Source organism: Lepidochelys kempii, chromosome 4 (assembly GCF_965140285.1).
Source record: "Lepidochelys kempii isolate rLepKem1 chromosome 4, rLepKem1.hap1, whole genome shotgun sequence".
NCBI classification, from domain to species: domain Eukaryota; kingdom Metazoa; phylum Chordata; order Testudines; family Cheloniidae; genus Lepidochelys; species Lepidochelys kempii.
The window spans coordinates 57,602,781-57,622,853 of NC_136383.1; the positions used below are offsets into that span (position 1 = coordinate 57,602,781).

The window sequence follows — 20,073 nt, forward strand, 5'->3', positions numbered from 1 at the left end:
AAAAAAAATTGCTTTCACCTTTGAGACACACCCTTTGAGCCTATTGAACTTAAAAAGAAATCATGTTTAATGTGTTGGATTTCGATTCGGTGTTTAGTGCACACAAATAAGTTCACAAAATACACAAACAATGAAATTTAAAACTTGATATAAGTTTTGTCCGTCTTTAGCTGAAATAGCTTGGACTCTCTTCCTACCCACATTTGCCTGAATATTTTCTTATAGTTGTTATACATATTAGCCATGTTAAATAAGGATCTGGCCTGACACTAACATATTAGAGAATTAATTCATGAAACAGACTTTTTTTTTTTTAAGCTAACACCCGTGCACTCAGAAACAAAGGCTAACCAGGCTATTGTATTAGCCCCCAGCTGCCCAAGCACACTAGCTGCCAAAAACTGAAAATCCATTCTGTCCAAATAATACTTACTGCTGTATTTCCACAAATGCTCATCTGTAAACTTGTAAATATAGGGCGGAATTTTTAAAAGTGCTCTGCCTTGGTCTAATTCTGCTCTCTCACTGAAGTCAATAGCAACACATCCATTGCCTTTCATGGGAGAAGAGATAAGCCATCATGCTATATGAGACCCCATAATCTGAACATTTGTAATTTTCCTCAGTAAATGCTTAAAAAGAAGAAGTGACTTCACTGAGCTCAAAACATGCCTAAAACTACACCAAATGGTTATTATGCCACTACACAATCACCCTGTAACATATAAACTGAGCCCACCAACAATCCAACTCAAATATGTAGTAACATCCCCAATGATTTCAGCAGGGATAGATAGGATGGAGCCCAAAATCTGAATTGCTGTGAAAAGGACCTGATTTTGAGAGGAATCCAGTGTCCTCGACTCTCACTGAAGTCAACGGAGGTTGAGGGCATTCAAGAGGTGAACTAGGCTTTTAGTTCTTGAATAAAAGTTAACTTTAGAAATAAAATGATCGTCATTACCGGTAATCCTGTTTTCCTTCTTTATCTCTCATTGGTATCGTACACCTAAAATAAGACAACATGGGTAAAATATTAAATATAATGGGTCTTACTCTTTCTCCAGTCATACTGGTACCTCTGCATAACTAGTTTTGTGGCAAATAACTTCACACCATGGAGCTCAAGAAAGCTTCATTAAGCCTGTTCAAGGCAAATGTGTGTCTCAGTATGCAGTCCAATTCTACCCCCTACACAACCCAATGTAGAGTTTATCATTTTCTCCCAATATTACAAATATTTAACTTTAGTGCTACATGGCAAAGAAACAAAACCACATGTTAAGGCTAATTCCCCACTCTGGCACTTTGAGTGCAGAAGGTGGAGGCCCGCAAGGATTCTAAAAATTAATACTTGCCACTCCAGGCTTGTATTAAACACCCAAGGTTAGAGCTTTTTTCTGACCTTGGATTGGTAGATGCTGCCACCACCCAAGTGCAGAACCCCTTTGAGAGCCCAGGAAGGCACACTTGAGAATTCCTTCCTGTGGGGTACCCTCAAGCCCTTTCACGCCCCCCTCCAGGGAAGAGCTAAGAAATAAAAAAAAAGGAAATCAGCTGTTGCCACCAGCTAATTAAACAACGTGCACAAACCTGTTAAGACACAAAAATCCAATTCCGTTCTGTAAAAAAGTAAATTTTATTAATAAAAAAAGAAAAACTACATCTGGAAACTCAGGGTATTGCTAGATTTTAAAAGAGCAACTACAAGGATTAAGCACCAAGAATAGCTTTCTTGAGGTCCAGCTTAAAGGTTATAAGCAAAACAAAAGCACCTGGGGTTAGCACAGAGGAATCCACAGCCATTACGAAATAAAAGGAATAAACCTAATCTTCTCTTCCTAGACATTTCCTGATCTACTTACATGTCTTCGGTTTTAAATTAGTCGTTCCTAGGTAGGATATTGATGATTTTTCATACCTGGCCCAAGCATCTTACAGCATGGCTGCTGCCCTGTTCGCCTCTCCCCGGGAGAACAGCAAAAGACAGACAAAAGAGGAGTCTTTTTTCAATTTTAAAAAGATTGAGCCTTCCCATTGGCTCTTTTGGACAGCTGCCCACTCACTTCCTTTTACCTATGCATAGCAGTGAGACTTTTTAACCCTTTACAGGTAGAGGAATTAAAGAACAGCTACTAAGAGGGATTTTATAGCTGCTGGCTGGCCGGCTGGGTGTCCATAAAAGGGAGTTACCCCCACCCCCTTCATTTATCACACCACAAAAAGGGGAGAGTAAAGAAAATACATCAGGTGGTCCTGATGCTATAGCACCAGAAACATATAGGGCCCAATCTTACAGCCTTTCACAGGCTAAAGTCCCACTACACTCTAGTGGAAGTTTTGTCTGGCTTAAAATAAGTTTACCTGGATCCTGCAATTGTTAAATAATTTCAATAGCTTGCAAGAGAGCAGTACATGGGGAAGAGATGGAATGGTCTAGTGTATAGGATATGGGCCCGGCAGTCAGGGTTCTATTCCCAGCTCTGCCACTGAACTGTTGTGTGACTTCACTGTTCTGTACCTGTTCCCCCTCCCACGCTTAACCTGTCTTGTCTATTTAAATTGAAAGCTTTTCAAAGAAGGGACTGTGCCTAGCACAACGGGCATCAGTTGAGGTCTTTAGGCATTATTGTAATACAATTAATGCCTGTGATGGGACCACACTCCTGAATGGTAATTCAAACAAACAGAAATGGAGAGAGGACATTTTAACACCAGTGACCATCTCACTAGGAAGCATTAGAACTCCAAAGATGCTATTTCAAATACCTCTCTAAAATATTAACTCACCCAAGTTTGTAATCAAAGGCTCTGGTTTCATTCATAACGGTTTGTCCATTTTCAAGTTCCTTGATTTGCCTCTGGATTTCATAGTCTGACAAAAAAAATTTCAGCTGAGTTACACTGCACCCACTGCATTTTTATACCGCCCATTACTGCATGTTTCACTGCCAGGCAGTAAATGGAAAGATTATTTGAACCTTACTGAAACCAAAAGCAATCTATTAGGGATGCAATTACTGGCAAAACTGACCTCTCTCTGGCACTCTTGTGTACACATTTGGTTCCTGCGGGAGGGAGGGCTCGGGGGTTGGTCCCCCCCACATACACACACCACAGCCAGTTCCAGACACTCCAGACTTCAGCTAAACTGTACAGCCAAAGCAGTTTTCCCATCATCACATCAGGGGTTGAGTGGAAGCTCTCCATCCAATCTCCCTGCATTTTTTCTTGGGAGATCTGTTGTTTCTCCTTTCCTGCCCATACCCATACCGCAGCTGCAAGCCCTTTGCGCGTCACACACACCAGACACCGTGCCCTGGGAAAGCAATCAACTTCATCTGAGGACACAGAGCTGCTGTATTGCTAACATCTATCAAAGCAGAACATGCTAAATACTGAATCATTCACTTTACTCTCCTTGAAGACAGAGGGTCACTTCACAATAAAACTGCCAGCCAATGTGGCTGACATACCTACGGTATCCTGTACTGAAACCTATTACATTTTGTGATACTTGGTTCTGTCACCTAGATGAAAAGTATCTACTGTAGTTCAATAAAGGAGCAAATAACACTTACCTATTGCTCTTGCCAGGAATCGTGCACTATTGATATTCTTCACTTCGGTCCTTACTCCGTAAGCTTCTCCGGGGTGATGAACAGATACATTGGCATCCACTCTCAGTTGACCCTCTGTAAAAGGAAACATCATCAGAGTAGATGACCTTGGCATATGTTAATAAGCAGCATGTTATGTACAGGATGTTTATACTGTAAAAGATCTGAGGTCAGGAAGAGATCAGCTGCCTTATAACAGCTTCCTATTTATGGTTCTATTTTAAATCTCCATCTTCAATCACTGAATTTTCTGAGAATACTACCTTTTGGAATGGAATGACATGATTCTTCTCAAAGACACCTGTACAGTGCAAGTGCATGGGCTTAAAACCATACTCCTTAAAAACATAGTCCTTAAAACCATACTCTAGGAGAGAGGTTATGTCCTGTAAAGGGAGGACAGAACTAAGGTAAATCAACTAAAAGACCAGCAATTAACAACAACAACAAAAAACAAAAACAAAAAGGCAGGCTGCAAGATTCCAGTTTTTATTTTTCTGCCCTGACAAAAGTGTGTGAAAACACCCCCTGAAATGACTACTTGATGGCTGTATGCTGCTCTACCATGGAGCACAAGACTTTAGCAGTCATGCTGGGTAGATTTATTGAAGCATCCTTGGGAATTTAAAGCTGAAGGGCAAAATGTCAGAAACTTGTTTTTTTCCTCCCTCAACCAACTGTAATCTTCTTCTTCAACACATGAGATTCTGAATCCTTCCTTACTGACAAAAACATAACATATACAGGCAAACAGAAAGTTACACAGAGGGCAAACGTGCACTAAGGCAAGGGGTGGACTAGAATTCCCAGGAGAGCCTGTCTGACAATCTCACTGGTAATTCTGTTTTACCAGATTCCTCCAAAACATCCATCTATGCAGAGAATTTGTTGAGATAGTCAAATTAGGCATAAAGAAAAGAAAAACATAGGCATACATCTCTCACATGATAAGCCCATATCACTCTTGCTATATCAGAGGAAACCCATTCTCTACTCTTCCTCCTTATCTGAACTTAAAATTAATACGCTGTAAAATGAAGCAAATATTTGATATTTATACAACAGCACTAGTGAAGACAATGTAAATAGCCCAGCATTAAATCTGTAGAGAGGTGTAAAAGTCTTAGAGCCCATTCAGGATAGCCGATGCAAATTTGCAAAAGTGGACCTTGCCCATTCTGTAAAAGCTGAATGGATGTCATCTTGTAAATCTTCTCTGTATTGATGGAGACTCCTTGAGAAGGCAAATGAAGAAGAGAGGTACAGAAGGGACCCCAATATTCATTTTAAAGGAGACTTTTCATTAGGGGTGAGGAGAAGAGAACACTTGTAACAAAAGAAATATATGTCAATAGTATTCTTCTGTCTTCACTTTGCTGCTATCAAAGATCTGGGTTTGACTCTCTCACTGTTGTTAGTCAGAAGAGAATGGGATTAACCAGGCATAAGTGAAAAGAGAATTGGGGCCTGTTTATTTTAAAAAAGGCTGTCTCCCTCACAGCCCAGCTTCATCTCCTATTTGATCATCTTGCAGTAAAGTCATGCTTTCAAGCAGTTTGTTGCAAAGCGATGAATGATGAATTCAGCATGTGTCTTCCCAGCACTTGCAAGTAGAAGGAAGATAAAATGTGAGGGAGCAAACCCTCACCTAAACACAAACAACACTAGTAAGAGAAAAGCATAGTAAAAAATACATCACTAAGCACACCTGAATAAAACGATTTTGTTTAAAATCTAATAATATTGGGGAAAAAATATTGCCAGCATGGCAGGTCTTTCTTTAAAGAATACGTGGGATAAGTTGGTGTGACGCCAATGGAAGTCTCAGGGCCAAATTCAGCAATGAAAGATGATAGTAAGTTACTGTATATCATAAAGTCTGTATAAGTAGCAGAGTAACGTGCTGATTTGGCATTCAGAAGGTATGCAAAATGAGTGACCTCCACCGAATGCCCGAGTCTCCTCTAACACTGGTGTAAATCCACTGGAGTTACAATAGTGTAAAACTAGTGTAAGTGAAGACAATCAGCTTGTGAGGCAGTGGAAGTGGAAGTTGCCTCAGAAAAAGCAGCTAGCAGGAGGGTACAAGATAAAGGTTCTGTTTATTACAGTAGTGCCCAGAAGCCTAAGTAAGGATCAATGTCCCCCTGCATAAATACATATGAAGATACCTGCCCCAAAGAGCTTAATATCTAAGAACTACTAATTACCCATTATTTTAAATTAAACCTGAACCATTCCCCAACATTCCCAGAGTCACAATCCACTTTGGGCTGAGCAGGCACAACTCTGACTGAACTCACTGGGAGTTGCACTTGCTTACCTCAGGGGCTGAAGGTGATGTTAAATCACTGGTTCACTGCTGAACATCTGTTTTATGATCATTTTACACCCAAAATTTAACTTACACAATCAGCTGTGTCGGGAGCCTTCACTCTCAACTACTAATCACTGTTACAATGTTTCCCATCCACAGTTAAGTACATGCAAGATGAGCAGAGAAAGACAATACGTGAAAAATAACAAGAACACTGCGCTACTTCTTCCTGCCCTGGTCTATCATGTAAAATTGATGTATGAGGCAGTATAAAAATCCAAGTGCTGCAGAGGAAGCTGGGCCCATAAAGATACTTGAAGCATAGCTGACCTTATACAGACACTGAAAATTTTAAAAGGAAGCAGCATTAAGAAAATGCTAAATGTTAGGCAACAACAGAGCAAAATAACCAGAAGCTGTGAAACTACCCCTGCAAATGCAGAGAATTACAACTAACTGGAGGGAACATTGCCCTGCCCCCACCTTTACCTGCCATGATTGCCTGGCTGCTCCCAAGCGTTTGAAGAATAAGCTGAAGCTCTCTGACTGCTGCGGCTGCCTCTTCCCCAGAGCTCATATCAGGCTCCATGACAACCTCCATGAGGCCAACACCTACCAGAGAGAGAGAAACAAGATTTCCAGCAGTAGCTTTTGATCTTGACATATTAAAGTGCAATAAGCTAAACACATGAAAGCACTTGGGTTTGTTTGAGAAAACTGGGAAATCATGTTTTATTTAATAACTGTACAAATGGGGATATTTTTTGTTTTATTTCTAAGATTTAACTTAAAGGCATTTCCACACACTCCCCTCTTTGATGACATAGGGAACAGATGGAAAAAATATTTCCCTTTCTTCTGAGAGAGTTCCTAAGAACAGGCCACCTGATTTCCCAATTTCATTTTCTCATTACATTCAGGTAAATTAATGCAATCACAGTTTTCTTACAGCTTCCTAGAGTAAAGGTATTAGTCAACATTTGCAAGTGTGGGGCCTAAAGTTAGGCATCTAAAGCCATAGTTAGGCACATAGCTAAATGTTTCGATTTTCAGCAGTGATGAATACCTGCAGCCCTCAACTTCACTGGCAGCTGTGGATGCTCACCATCTGTGAAAGTCAGGCCAGGTATTTAGGCACCTAACTACGCATTTAGGTACATGGATTTGTTGGTTTGATTTATACAATAGATATTTTAGAGCTTTATGGAGAAAGTGATCGTTTTTATAAAAGCTAAAAATTAAAAGCCATTTCTGACTCAAGCACTGGCCTCCCACTCTGCCGTCTGTGCATGTTCTGCCACGTTGCTTCATTCAGAGTCTTCACTCTCTTTTTAAACAACACTTACAGCTGCAGGAGCATAAGTGGCTTCTCTGTCCCAGTGAATACCCCCTTGATATGTTAAAGGTCTTATTTGGAAGTTGGCTGGCAGACAGGTTTGAGAAACTGAGCCACTAGCCTTCTGACTGGCCAGTGCCACTATGTTATCAGCAAACAGGCCAGAAAAGATGAACATTAGCCAGATATGGAATTTTTTTTTACATTTAAGTCAAATTTTAAAATATTTATTGAAAGCAACAAACCAGATTCCACCCCCCATCCCCCAATTAGTTTTAAATATTCAGTCCATACATAGAAAGACTGCGGGGGATAAGAAAGTGATCCAAGCCTACCAGCCCTGTTCAAGTCAATGAGAGTCTGGCTCCTTGTGTCATCATGAAGACTCTTTCCGCTGTCTTGTTCCAGCTGGATCTGCTTGATCCTCACAGTCCTGGTTACCATCTGGTTCTTTTTTCCCCCTACACAGAGGCTGTATGAAAGACTCCCATTCACAGCAACGGGAAGTCTCTGCTGAGTGATTTGATAGCCAGCCTGCATACAGAATCAGGTCTGTGTTCAGAATTGTCGTTTTACATGAACAATAATTTTAATTCTTGTCCCAAGGTAGACTGGCCCCACTTGGGCCCAGCCCTTTCAGCCAGGCCCCTTGTCCCCACATGCCAGCCCCCACCCACCCCCCAATAGCTGGGACTGTCACTCCTACTCTGGCCAGAGCTCTATTGCTGTTGGTGAAAAATCAGAAAAACTAGAAAAGCCTGATTTCCACTAAAATTGCCATTTGGTCACTCAGGATACAGGGAGGAGGCAATGACCCCTCACACAGAGGCCTGTGACAAGGGAACAGTCAGTCTAGACACAGGGGTGAGGTCTAGCCAGGGCCCCCCTCATCCCTGTCCCTCGCTCTGGCTGGGCCCCTTGCTCTCCTGCACTGGTCAGAACCCTACTGATTTTGGTGAAAATCGAAAAACTGCAGAAGCCTAGTTTTAGTGGAAAATCAGCCTTCTCTGATTTTCACCAAAATCAACAGTGTTTGGACCTGACTAGCAGGGGAGAGGGGCCCAGCTGGAGAGGAGGGGAAAGGGCCAAGCTGGGTGTACAACTTGGCCTACATAAGCAGTGAAGTGTGCAACCTTCTAGTTGTAAATACGCTTGGTAGTATAGTATTAGAGTTTTAATCAATAAACATCAATTTCACTGTATGCACACGAACTGAGAAAAAAATATTTCTACCAACGATAGTCAACATTTCAGATAGGCAAAGAAAGAAAAATGCTGCTGGAGAACTTATTGGAGTTTGATTTCAGGATATTTACTTTGTATATTTTGACATGTGATGTTGTCAATTTGTATTTTTAACAGCTATAAAGCTTTAGCTTTTTGAATCTCAACGTCTAGTCATTAAATATCTATTCTCTGATACCCCCATAATTTCATGCAGCCATGAAAATGTAAACCGATAAAAACAAAACAAATGCTGAAAAATAAACATTGATATTATCCATCAAAACTATAAAAAAAATTGAATTCTGCCAAACCTAGTTTTAAGCACTATAATAAAAACGAGACAATTGACTCCATTCTATAGGCTCAATATAATCTATGCATATAGCTTTTCCTGCCTCCCCCAGCTTCTCATTAAGTGATTTTTTTTTTAAAGCCTCAAATGGCATGGGACAATAAACAACAAGAATCCCATTTCCCATCCGAAGCCCCATTTTCAGGAATAACAATAATCCCATTGTCAAACGACCCTAAGAGCAGGATTTATTTTATCTATTCCATTCAGCTCATTAGCTTAAACTCTGTATCTTATTATAGGGCTCCTGAGAAGACTGCCTTTTATGAAATGCAGGCTGGGCATTTTACAGTCAGTGCTCAACACTATAGACGCCAGCTGCTAGAAGATCCTGAATTCTGTGTGTTTAAAGCTAATAGAATGTGTCAGGTATCTTCTTGACCCAAATTTCCCTGCTTATTTAACTAGAAGATGCTGTACTATAAGCCATTAGGTAGTGGCAGAACACAGTGCCTATGTACTACACATGCTACCTGAAGATACATCTTCCCATTGCTCTATCTTTCAAAACAGATGGACTAATTTTTACTCTGCTTCATTCTTTTCTGTTAGTTTTTTATTGGTGGAGTGATCACCACCAGGAAAGTCTGAACATTCTTTAATGTAGGAGCAGAACCACCTACAATCTAAAGGTGATTGGCAATTGAGTTTGTGATTTCTTTTTTCTTCTCTTCGTGATGCATAAAGCCAGTTTGAAAAGCTGGGCTTGGCTTCTTTTGTTTCTACTTTTTTCTCCTGCTTGTTTAGAATTTCAGCTCTTGTGAATGTACTGTTTTTATCAGGAAGATTTATCAATGATGACTGCAGAACTAGTAGTGTACTGACAACCAAAGTAACTATCTATCTAGGTATTTATACATCCTCCATCCCTACAGCATGCAATGCCCAGATCCACACAGGTACGTAGGTGCTTAAGTCCCAGTTTTAGGCTCCATTGCAATCCACAAAACTCTTGTTCCACTGCTGCCTAACCCTCTAGATGCCTAAATTCACTTGGTACCTAAGTTCTTAGGGTAAAGTTACCTAGACACCTATGTTGCTGCCTCAGGGTATGCACAATGCTGCCTCCCTCTTAGGCATCTAGATGCTTATCTCCTGCCCAGTCCCAGAGCTATCCATGAACCCAGGGAAGACAGATGTTTGCCTGCCTACTTTGCCTGGAGGGCCCAATATGGGAGGTGTGCTCAGTGGCTGCCTACCAGATGAGGTCCCATTCAAAATCAAGCACCAACAGCACCCACCTTACAACTTTTAGCTCAACCATTAGAGCACTCATCTGGGATGTGGGAAACCCAGGTTCAATTCCCCCGTCTGCCTGAGGGAGAAGAAAGGATTTGAACAGGGATCTCCTACCTCTCAAGAGAGTGCTCTAACCTCTGAGATATGGGATATTCTGGGAGGCTCCCTCAACCTCTCCTGTTGCAGCTGTTTCATTATGTATAAATAATTAAATAGTAATTGAAGCAGGGGAACTGGACCATAGGTCTCCCTCCTCCCACATGGGTGCCCTAATCACCAGGCTACAGAGTCAGTCTCACTGTTGCTCAGTATCTGGTCCAGAGACTCTTTAAGCATCACAACACATAAGTTACTTTGTGGATCTGGGCTCAAGTACTTCACAAATATTAATGACTTTATCCTCAGAACACCCCTGCAAGAAAGGTAGGGAAGCATTATGCCCATTTCATAGATGGGGAACTGAGGCACAGAGATAACAACTTGCCCAAGGACAAACAGGACATTTCTAGCAGAGATGGAAATTGAACCCAGATCTCCTGAATCCCAGCTACGCATTAACCATAATATCATCTTTCTTCCAAGGACATCAAATGAGGGGGGAAATGGAATTTTATTTAAAAATTCTGTGTTTTATGTTTTTAAAAAATCTCAAATGCCTGAAAAAAACAGTTGGGAGAAAAAAATCTTTAATTAAAATTTCAACACCTCTACACATTGATCTATGGCCTGAAGAACACTCCCTCCCTAATTCTCTGGACCTCCAAGGACACCTCCAAGAAAAACTGGGAAAATAAGATTTGCTATTCCTGATTTTTCTTGGGTAACACACAAGCAGGACAAAGCATTCAAGTCTTCTTAATTCAAAAAAGCAAAGTGAACCAAATCCATTATTTTTCCCTTTACAGGCCACTTTTATGTTCAACAACATCCAGAACAAATATATGGAGGGAACGGCCATCTTTAAAGTTAGAACTGTGACTTTGTTAAAACAAAAATAAGGTCCTTGAGCTCTGCTGTACGTTGTCAAAAAGGTAAAACCAGACTCTCAACTAATTTCCATATTATTACTTCACTTTGTCAAGTGCAAACTCACTTCCAAAGACAGTTTATTCCAAATATGAAAGCAATCTACAGTATCCAAAACTATTACTGCACGTGGCAAAGGCACATTTATTAAGTTAATTCAAGATCCTGGCAAAGATTAGAAGGTTTGAAAAGCAAATGTGATATTTATAGGTCCTTAAATTTAATAGCAAAAACAAAAAACAAAGAAGAGATGCTATGATGTTTATATTATTGTAATGTGTGTTTGCTACACATTCATTTTAAAAGAAGGGCTATTATCAGACTGGTTTGCTTTTACCCTAACAGACAATTAGTGCTCATACTAGGAATGGAGAAAGTACAGGCCCAGCAGCTCCATCTCCCAATTCAATTACATAAAACCACTGGAATCGTGAGGCTAAGCAAGGAGTCAGCAATCAGGGCAATCATATTCAATCAGTGAACACCAGGGTATAGCTATCTATTCATCGGGCTTGACGCAGCATCCTGTTAGCTTGGGCAGAACACTGATTGAAAACATAAAAAGCATCTCTTTGCTACCCCCAGCCCTACTCCAGACTCATCCTTTTCTATAGCTATAGTAGAACCAACTTCATAATGCATACTTACAGGCAGATCTGCATAGAAATAGTGTTTTCTGTCAAACAAAGACTTCTTGTTTATCCTGCAGTTCAGTGCGAGGCCTGTCATCACCGCTGCTTCTACACATCTCCTGTTGAGAGCCTAAAGAAACATGACACACAATTTCACTCAGATATGCACTATATAACAAATGCTTCTCCCACATGCTGCCTTATACAGAGCGTATATTCAATTTTGCTTGCCTTCAGTAGGCATTATCTCTGTTTTCTTGCGTGGGTAGCTCATATTCATCATCAGTCTGGCAGCAGCTATAAATCAGCAAAGTTTTATATGGACAATAAAACCATCCAGTTGTTTTCGTTGTATGCTGCATGAGAAGCCACACAGTGTTTTGGATTGCTACTTTTGCAGACATAACCAGTACTCTTGACACCCCCAAACCTTCACAGGGTATGTCTACACAGCAAAGAAAAAACCCGCAGCTGACCTGTGCTGGCTGACTTGGGCTCATGAGGCTCAGGCTGTTTCACTTCTGTGTAGACTTCCGGGCTCAAGCTGGAGCCTGGACTCTAGGCCCTGCAGGGTAGGAGGGTCATAAGAACAGCCATACTGGGTCAGACCAAAGGTCCATCTAGTCCAGTATCCTGTCTTCCAACAGTGGCTAATGCCAGGTGTCCCAGAGGGAACGAACAGGTAACCATCAAGTGATCCATCCACTGTCACTCATTCCCAGCTTCTGGCAAACAGAGGCTAAGGGCATCATCCCTGCCATCCTGGCTAACAGCCACTGATGGACCTGTGCTCCATGAATTTATCTAGTTCTTTTTTGAACCCTGTTATAGTCTTGGCCTTCACAATATCCTCTGGCAAAGAGTTCCACAGGTTGACTGTGTGTGGTATGAAGAAATAATTCCTTTTGTTTTAAACCTGCTGCCTATTAATTTAATTTGGTGGCCCCTAGTTCTTGTGTTATGAGAAAGTGTAAATAACACTTCCTTATTTACTTTCTCCACACCAATCATGATTTTATAGACCTCTATCATATCCCCTTAGTCATCTCTCTTTTCCAAGATGAAAAGTCCCAGTCTGATTAATCTGTCTTCATATGGCAGCCATTCCATACCCCTAATAATTTTTGTTGGCCTTTTCTGAACCTTTTCCAATTCCAATATTTATTTATTTATTGTATATAAGTATTGATTGATTGATTGAGATGGGATGACCACATCAGCACACAGTATTCAAGATGTGGGCATACCATGGATTTATATAGAGGCAATATGATTTTTTCTGTCTTATTATCTATCCTTTTCTTAATGATTCCCAATATTCTGTTCGCTTTTTTGACTGCTGCTGCACATTGAGTGGATGTTTTCAGAGAACTATCCACAATGATGCCAAGATCTCTTTCTTGAGTGGTAACAGCTAATTTAGACTCCATCATTTTATATGTATAGTTGGGATTATGTTTTCCAATGTGCATTACTTTGCATTTATCAACATTGAATTTCACCTGCCATTTTGTTGCCCAGTCACCCAGTTTTGAGAAATCCTTTTGTAGCTCTTTGCAGTCTGCCTGGGACTTAGCTATCATGAGTAGTTTTTTATCATCTGCAAATTTTGCCACCTCCCTGTTTACCCCTTTTTTCGAGATCATTTATGAATATGTTGAAAAGGACTGGTCCCATACAGACCCCTGGGGGACACCACTATTTACCTCTCTCCATTCTGAAAGCTGACCATTTATTCCTACCCTTTGTCTCCTATTTTTTAACCAGTTTACAATCCATGAAAGGACCACAAAAACAACGAGGAGCCCGGTGGCACCTTAAAGACTAACAGATTTATTTGGATTTCCGCTTTTATGGGTAAAAAAACCCACTTCTTCAGATGCATGGAGTGAAAATTACAGATACTGGCATAAATATATCCTGGCACATGAAGAGAAGGCCAGTTCAGTCAGGGTGGATGTGATGATGATGATGATAATTGATAAGGAGGGGTCAATACCAAGAGAGGGAAAATTGCTTATGTAGTGAGACAGCCACTCCCAGTCCCTATTCAAGGCCAAATTGATGGTGTTAAGTTTGCAAATGAATTGTAGCTCTGCAGTTTCTCTTTGAAGTCTGTTTTTGAAGTTTTTTGTTAAAGAATGGCTACTTTTAAATCTGTTATTGAGTGTCCAGGGAGGTTGAAGTGTTCTCCTACTGGCTTCTGTATGTTACCATTTCTGAGGTCTGATTTGTGTCTATTTATCCTTGTACATAGAGACTGTCCAGTTTGGCCAATGTACATGGCAGAGGGGCATTGCTGGCACAGATCACATTAAGAAAAGGAGTACTTGTGGCCCTTAGAGACTAACCAATTTATTTGAGCGTGAGCTTTCGTGAGCTACAGCTCACTTCATCGGATGCCGATGAAGTGAGCTGTAGCTCACGAAAGCTCACGCTCAAATAAATTGGTTAGTCTCTAAGGTGCCACAAGTACTCCTTTCTTTTTGCGAATACAGACTAACACAGCTGTTACTCTGAAATATATCACATTAGTAGATGTACAGGTGAATAAGCCCCTGTTGGTGTGGCTGGGTCCTATTACGTTGTCACTAAAGTAGATATGGGGACAGAGAAGGCAACAGAGTTTGTTACAGGGATTGGTTCCTGAGTTAATGTTTCTGTGGTGTGGTGTGTAGTTGCTGGTGAGTATTTATTTCAGGTTGGGGGGCTGTCTGTAAGCGAGGATTGGCCTGCCTCCCAAGGCCTGTGAGAGTGGGGGATAGTTTTCCAGGATAGGTTGTAGATAGTTGAAGATGCGTTGGAGAGGTTTTAGCTGGGGGCCGTACATGATGGCCAGTGGTGTTCTGTTATTTTCCTTGTTGGGTAGGTGACTTCCAGGTACCCGTCTTGCTCTGTCAATCTGTTTCCTCACTTCCCCAGGTAGGTGTTGTAGTTTTAAGAATGCTTGATAGAGATCTTGTAGGTGTTTGTCTGTCTGAGGGATTAGAGCAAATGTGGTAGTATCTTAGAGCTTGGCTGTAGACAATGGATCGTATGATGTGTCCTGGATGGAAGCTGGAGGCATGTAGGTAAGTATAGCAGTCAGTAGGTTTCCGGTATAGGGTGGTGTTTATGAGACCATCACTTATTAGCACTGTAATATCCAGAAAGTGGATCTCTTGTGTGGACTGGTGTAGTAGTAGGATTTTATGTTTGTATTTTATATAATTTAGAATGAAGGATAAAGAATAATAATGTAGCATGTATTAAATGTATTGGTGTATGATTTGATCATATCCTGCCAGCCACCCTTTTTGAATGGCCTAATGGGACACTGGTAGAGATACATCAGCCAGAATCTGTTTCTGGACTGATCTCAAGGCAGTAACACACCTTTGAGGGTCACCAATTTGTTGTAGGTTTAGCATTTTAAAATAAGTAAAAGAATGCCATGATTGTTTTCTTTTGCATTGCAATTTGATGTTCCTGTTCAAAATGTTGTGTACATTAATTCTGTTGTGTGTGTGAATGAGGAATATGTGTTAAGAGAGAAGTGTGAAGTCCATCGCTGAACCAGATGTTCTAGGGAGGAACCGGAGACAGATGCAAGTGCGCCAGGAGGCTGCAACATGTCCCTATTGAAATCTCAGAGGAGGGCAGATAGATGACTCTAAAGATGAGACAGGCACCTATCACGGGGACAAGACAGCAGTGATCAAAACCAGCATGGGATAATGCCCTGAGGAACTTGATGAAAGAACAAGGATGAGAAGGACAATTTAAGAAAACAAGCACTTGTCAAACAACAATTGATTACAGCATGACGGTGCAAAACTCATTGGCTCCAATGAAGGAAAATCACTATATAAACAGGGTGCTTTGCCATGAAACTTTGGGTTTGTCCTGCCAAGGCTTCCCCAAAGCATCGTGTTGTGACCGACAGAACCCAGCTTTTCCCTACCCATGATCAACCTAGCTGGCCACTAGATTGATCTGGACTCTGGACTGGTAACTATAACATTGACTGGCAGGACAGTGTGTGTGTGGTGTGACTGAAAATGCATATGCTAATTGTTGTATCTTCAATAAACGTGGCATATTGCCGTTTCCCCTGAAAAAGATCCCATGTGCTTCTTATAAGCATAACACTGGTCCAGGCTGAGGTTCATGGTGAAGTGGAAATTATTTAAATTCAGGTGGAATTCTTCAAGGGCCTCCTTTCCATTGGTCCACATGATGATGTTATCAATATAGCGTAACTAGAGGAGGGGAACTAGGGGACAAGAGCTGAGAAGCATTGTTCTAAGTCAGCCATGAAAATGTTGGCATCCTGTGGGGCCATGTGGGTACCCATAGCAGTGCCACTGACTTGAAGGTATAAGTTGTACCCAAATCTGAAATGGTTGTGGGTGAGGACAAAGTCACAAAGCTCAGCCACAAGGTGTGCTGTGGCCTCATCAGGGATACTGTTCCTGACAGCTTGTAGTCCATCCTCATGTGGAATATCTGTGTAAAGAGCTTCTGCATCCATGGTGGCCAGGATGGTGTTTTCAGGAAGATCACCAATGCATTGTAGTTTCCTCAGGAAGTCAGTGGTGTCTCAAAGATATCTGGGAGTGCTGGTAGCGTAGGGTCTGAGGAGAGGTCCTCAAGGAATCAATTCTGAAGCACTTAGAGGAGAGGAAAGTGATCAGGAACAGTCAGCATGGATTCACCAAGGGCAAGTCACACCTGACTAATCGAATTGCCTTCTATGACGAGATAACTGGCTCTGTGGATGAGGGGAAAGCGGTGGATGTTTTGTTCCTTGACTTTAGCAAAACTTTTGACATGGTCTCCCACAGTATTCTTGCCAGTAAGTTAAAGAAGTATGGGCTGGATGAATGGACTATAAGGTAGATAGAAAGTTGGCTAGATTGTCGAGCTCAACGGGTAGTGATCAATGGCTCCATGTCTAGTTGGCAGCCGGTATCAAGCGGAGTGCCCCAAGGGTCGGTCCTCGGGCCGGTTTTGTTCAATATCTTCATTAATGATCTGGAGGATGGTGTGGATTGCACCCTCAACAAGTTTGCAGATGACACTAAACTGGGAGGAGAGGTAGATACGCTGTAGGGTAGGGATAGGATACAGAGGACCCTAAACAAATTAGAGGATTGGGACAAAAGAAATCTGATGAGGTTCAATAAGGACAAGTGCAGAGTCCTGCACTTAGGACGGAAGAATCCCATGCACCGCTACAGACTAGGGACCGAATGGCTTGGCAGCAGTTCTGCAGAAAAGGACCTAGGGGTTACAGTGGACGAGAAGCTGGATATGAGTCAACAGTGTGCCTTTGTTGCCAAGAAGGCCAATGGCATTTTGGGATGTACACGTAGGGGCTTGCTAGCAGATCGAGGGACGTGATCGTTCCCCTCTATTCGACATTGGTGAGGCCTCATCTGGAGTACTGTGTCCAATTTTGGGCCCCACACTACAAGAAGGATGTGGAAAAATTGGAAAATGTCCAGCGGAGGGCAACAAAAATGATTAGGGGACTGGAACACATGACTTATGAGGAGAGGCTGAGGGAGCTGGGATTGTTTAGCCTGCAGAAGAGAAGAATGAGGGGGGATTTGATAGCTGCTTTCAACTACCTGAAAGGGGGTTCCAAAGAGGATGGATCTAGACTGTTCGCAGTGGTAGCAGATGACAGAACAAAGAGTAATGGTCTCGAGTTGCAGTGCGGGAGGTTTAGGTTGGATATCAGGAAAAACTTTCACTAGGAGGGTGGTGAAACACTGGAATGCGTTACCTAGGGAGGTGGTGGAATCTCCTTCCTTAGATGTTTTTAAGGTCAGGCTTGACAAAGCCCTGGCGGGGATGATTTAGTTGGGGATTGGTCCTGCTTTGAGTAGTGGGGTGGACTAGATGACCTCCTGAGGTTCCTTCCAACTCTGATATTCTATGATTCTATGAGAGAGTCCAAATAGCCAGATAATGCTGCTTCAAGAGTGCCAATGCCTGAGATGATGGGGCATCCAGGATTTCCAGGTTTATGAATATTGGGTAGCAGATAGAATACCCCTGGTTGGGGCTCTAGGGGTGTATCTGTGTAGGTTTGTTCCCGTGCTGCAGCAGGGAGTTTCTTGAGCAGATAGTTAGTTTCTTTTGGTACTCCTCAGTGGGATCAGGGGATAGTGGCCTGTAGAATGTGGTGTTGGAGACTTGCCTGGCAGCTTGCTGTTCATAATCCAACCTGTTCATGACGACTGCAGCACCTCCTTTGTCAGCCCCTATAATTATAATGTCAGAGTTGTCTCTGAGTCTGTGGATGGCGTTGCATTCTGTACAGCTGAGGTTATGGGGCAAGTGATGCTGTTTGTTCACAATTTCACCCTGTGCACATCTGCGGAAACACTATGTAGAAGTCCAGTCTGTCATTTCGACTGTCAGGAAGAGTCCACGCAGAATTCTTCTTCTTGTAGTGTTGGTAAGAGGGTTCATGCAGGTCAGTGCTCTGTTCAGTGGTGTGTTGAAAATATTCCTTGAGTTGGAGACGGGAAAGTAGGCTTCCAGATCACCACAGAACGGTATCATGTGTGTGGGGGTGGTGGGACAGAAAGAGTCTCCTAGATAGGATAGACTCTTCTGCCGGGCTAACTGTGTGGTTGAATAGATTAACAATATTGTTAGGTGAGTTAAGGGTACCACTGTTGTAGCCCCTTGTGGCATGTAGGAGTTTAGATAGAGGACCTTTCCTCTTATTCCATGACAGCTTACTTTGCTTAAGAGCCTTCGGTGAGGGACCATGTCAAAGGCTTTCTGAAAATCTAAGTACACTATATCCACTGGGATCCCCCCTGTCCACATGCTTGTTGACCCCCTCAAAGAATTCTAGCAGATTGATGAGGCATGATTTCCCTTTACAAAAACCATGTTGACTCTTCCCCCAACAAATTATGTTAATCTATGTGTCTCACAATTTTGTTCTTTACTATAGTTTCAACCAGTTTTCCTAGTTCTGATGTCAGGCTTTCCAGCCTGTAATTGCCGGGATCACCTGTGGAGCCTTTTTTAAAAATTGGCGTCACATTAGCTATCATCCAGTCATTTGGTATGTAAGCTGATTGAAATGATAGGTTACAAACTAATTAGTAGTTCTGCAATTTCACATTTGAGTTCCTTCAGAACTCAGAAGTCCAGCCCGAGCCTGGAAGTCTACACAGCAATGAAACAGCCCCACAGCCTGAGCCCCAAGAGCCCGGGTCAGCCATGGTTTGGTTTGTTTTTGCTGTGTAGACATACCCAAAGAGTTAGAGGCAAATCAGAGCAACTGATGACAGAGGTATTTGCCAATAGATTTTTGATATCTCATACTGAGTACAATACAGGGGATCTGAGTCAGAGACCAGGGTCCTGTTTCAGCCAAGCACTTAAAAATATGCTTAATCCCACTGACTTCAATAGGATTTATGAGCGGATTTAAATGGTTTGCTGAATAGGAATGAATTTACTCATATGTATAGATGCCTTGCTGATGCAAGATCAGGGTGTAGTCAATTGATTACAACCCTACTGTTTATTAGATAGATATTAGCATACAACAGAAGGTGGGGTGGAATGGGGAATACACAGATGTCTGCACATGTGGATATTCAGAAACCATTTTTAGACATTTCTTTCAGAGTTTCCTCCATGCAGACCTCAATCCTAAGAGATGCTGAATGACATCAACTCCCAACAAAGATCAGACGTAAGTGAAATCAGACATCAGTGAATTAGGGCTTCTTTCTCTCCCACTGGAAGCAGTCTATTTATTATTGCAGCATTCTACCTTCCAGCAGCTTCAGAATAGAACAGAGAAAATTGTTTGGTGAAGGCAGTTTTAAGTGTGTTAAATTGTGTATCCTGGACTTTTTCTTTGGAGTATATTCTGTGGTATCAGAAGGACAGGCTATAGATAACTGACTTTTTGGTGCGGTTTACTGGATCTGTGAAGGCAGGTGTGGTGATACGTGCGTTTCTTGTATAAAGTTATCTGTACGGTTCCGTTGTTGAAGCTGATTCGTGGTGTCCAGGAAGTTGATGCTCATGCTGGAGTGTTTTAGGCACAGTTTGATGGATGGATGCAGTGGTGGTTGTTGAAGTTGGGGTGGAAATCTATGAGGGAGTTTAGGTCATCTGTCCAGAGGATGAAAATATCATCAACGTATCTCAGGTATATCGTTTCTATGAAAAGAACAAGAGTACTTGTGGCACCTTAGAGATTAACAAATTTATTAGAGCATAAGCTTTCGTGGGCTACACGGCTGTTACTCTGAAACCTGTCATTGTTCCCATGGTGCATTTGTTCAGAAATTCCT

General features: G+C 41.8%; 1 protein-coding gene across 4 annotated transcripts in view; it reads right to left on the reverse strand.

Annotated features, from left to right (window-relative positions):
• The window catches only part of GATB (glutamyl-tRNA amidotransferase subunit B), an 86,191-nt gene that overhangs the window by 35,488 nt on the left and 30,630 nt on the right, over positions 1-20,073 (reverse strand). For all 4 annotated transcript variants that reach the window (XR_012158598.2, XR_012158594.2, XR_012158597.2 and 1 more), the window contains exons 3-8: positions 11,766-11,879; positions 7,609-7,807; positions 6,427-6,549; positions 3,582-3,695; positions 2,791-2,875; positions 965-1,009 (exon numbers count right to left, since the gene is read on the reverse strand). Coding sequence is in view for 1 of the 4 variants with exons in the window: in XM_073341349.2 (XP_073197450.2) it covers positions 965-1,009; positions 2,791-2,875; positions 3,582-3,695; positions 6,427-6,549; positions 7,609-7,807; positions 11,766-11,879 (680 nt within the window). In the remaining 3 variants the exon portion in view is untranslated. The remainder of the gene's footprint in view (positions 1-964; positions 1,010-2,790; positions 2,876-3,581; positions 3,696-6,426; positions 6,550-7,608; positions 7,808-11,765; positions 11,880-20,073) is intronic.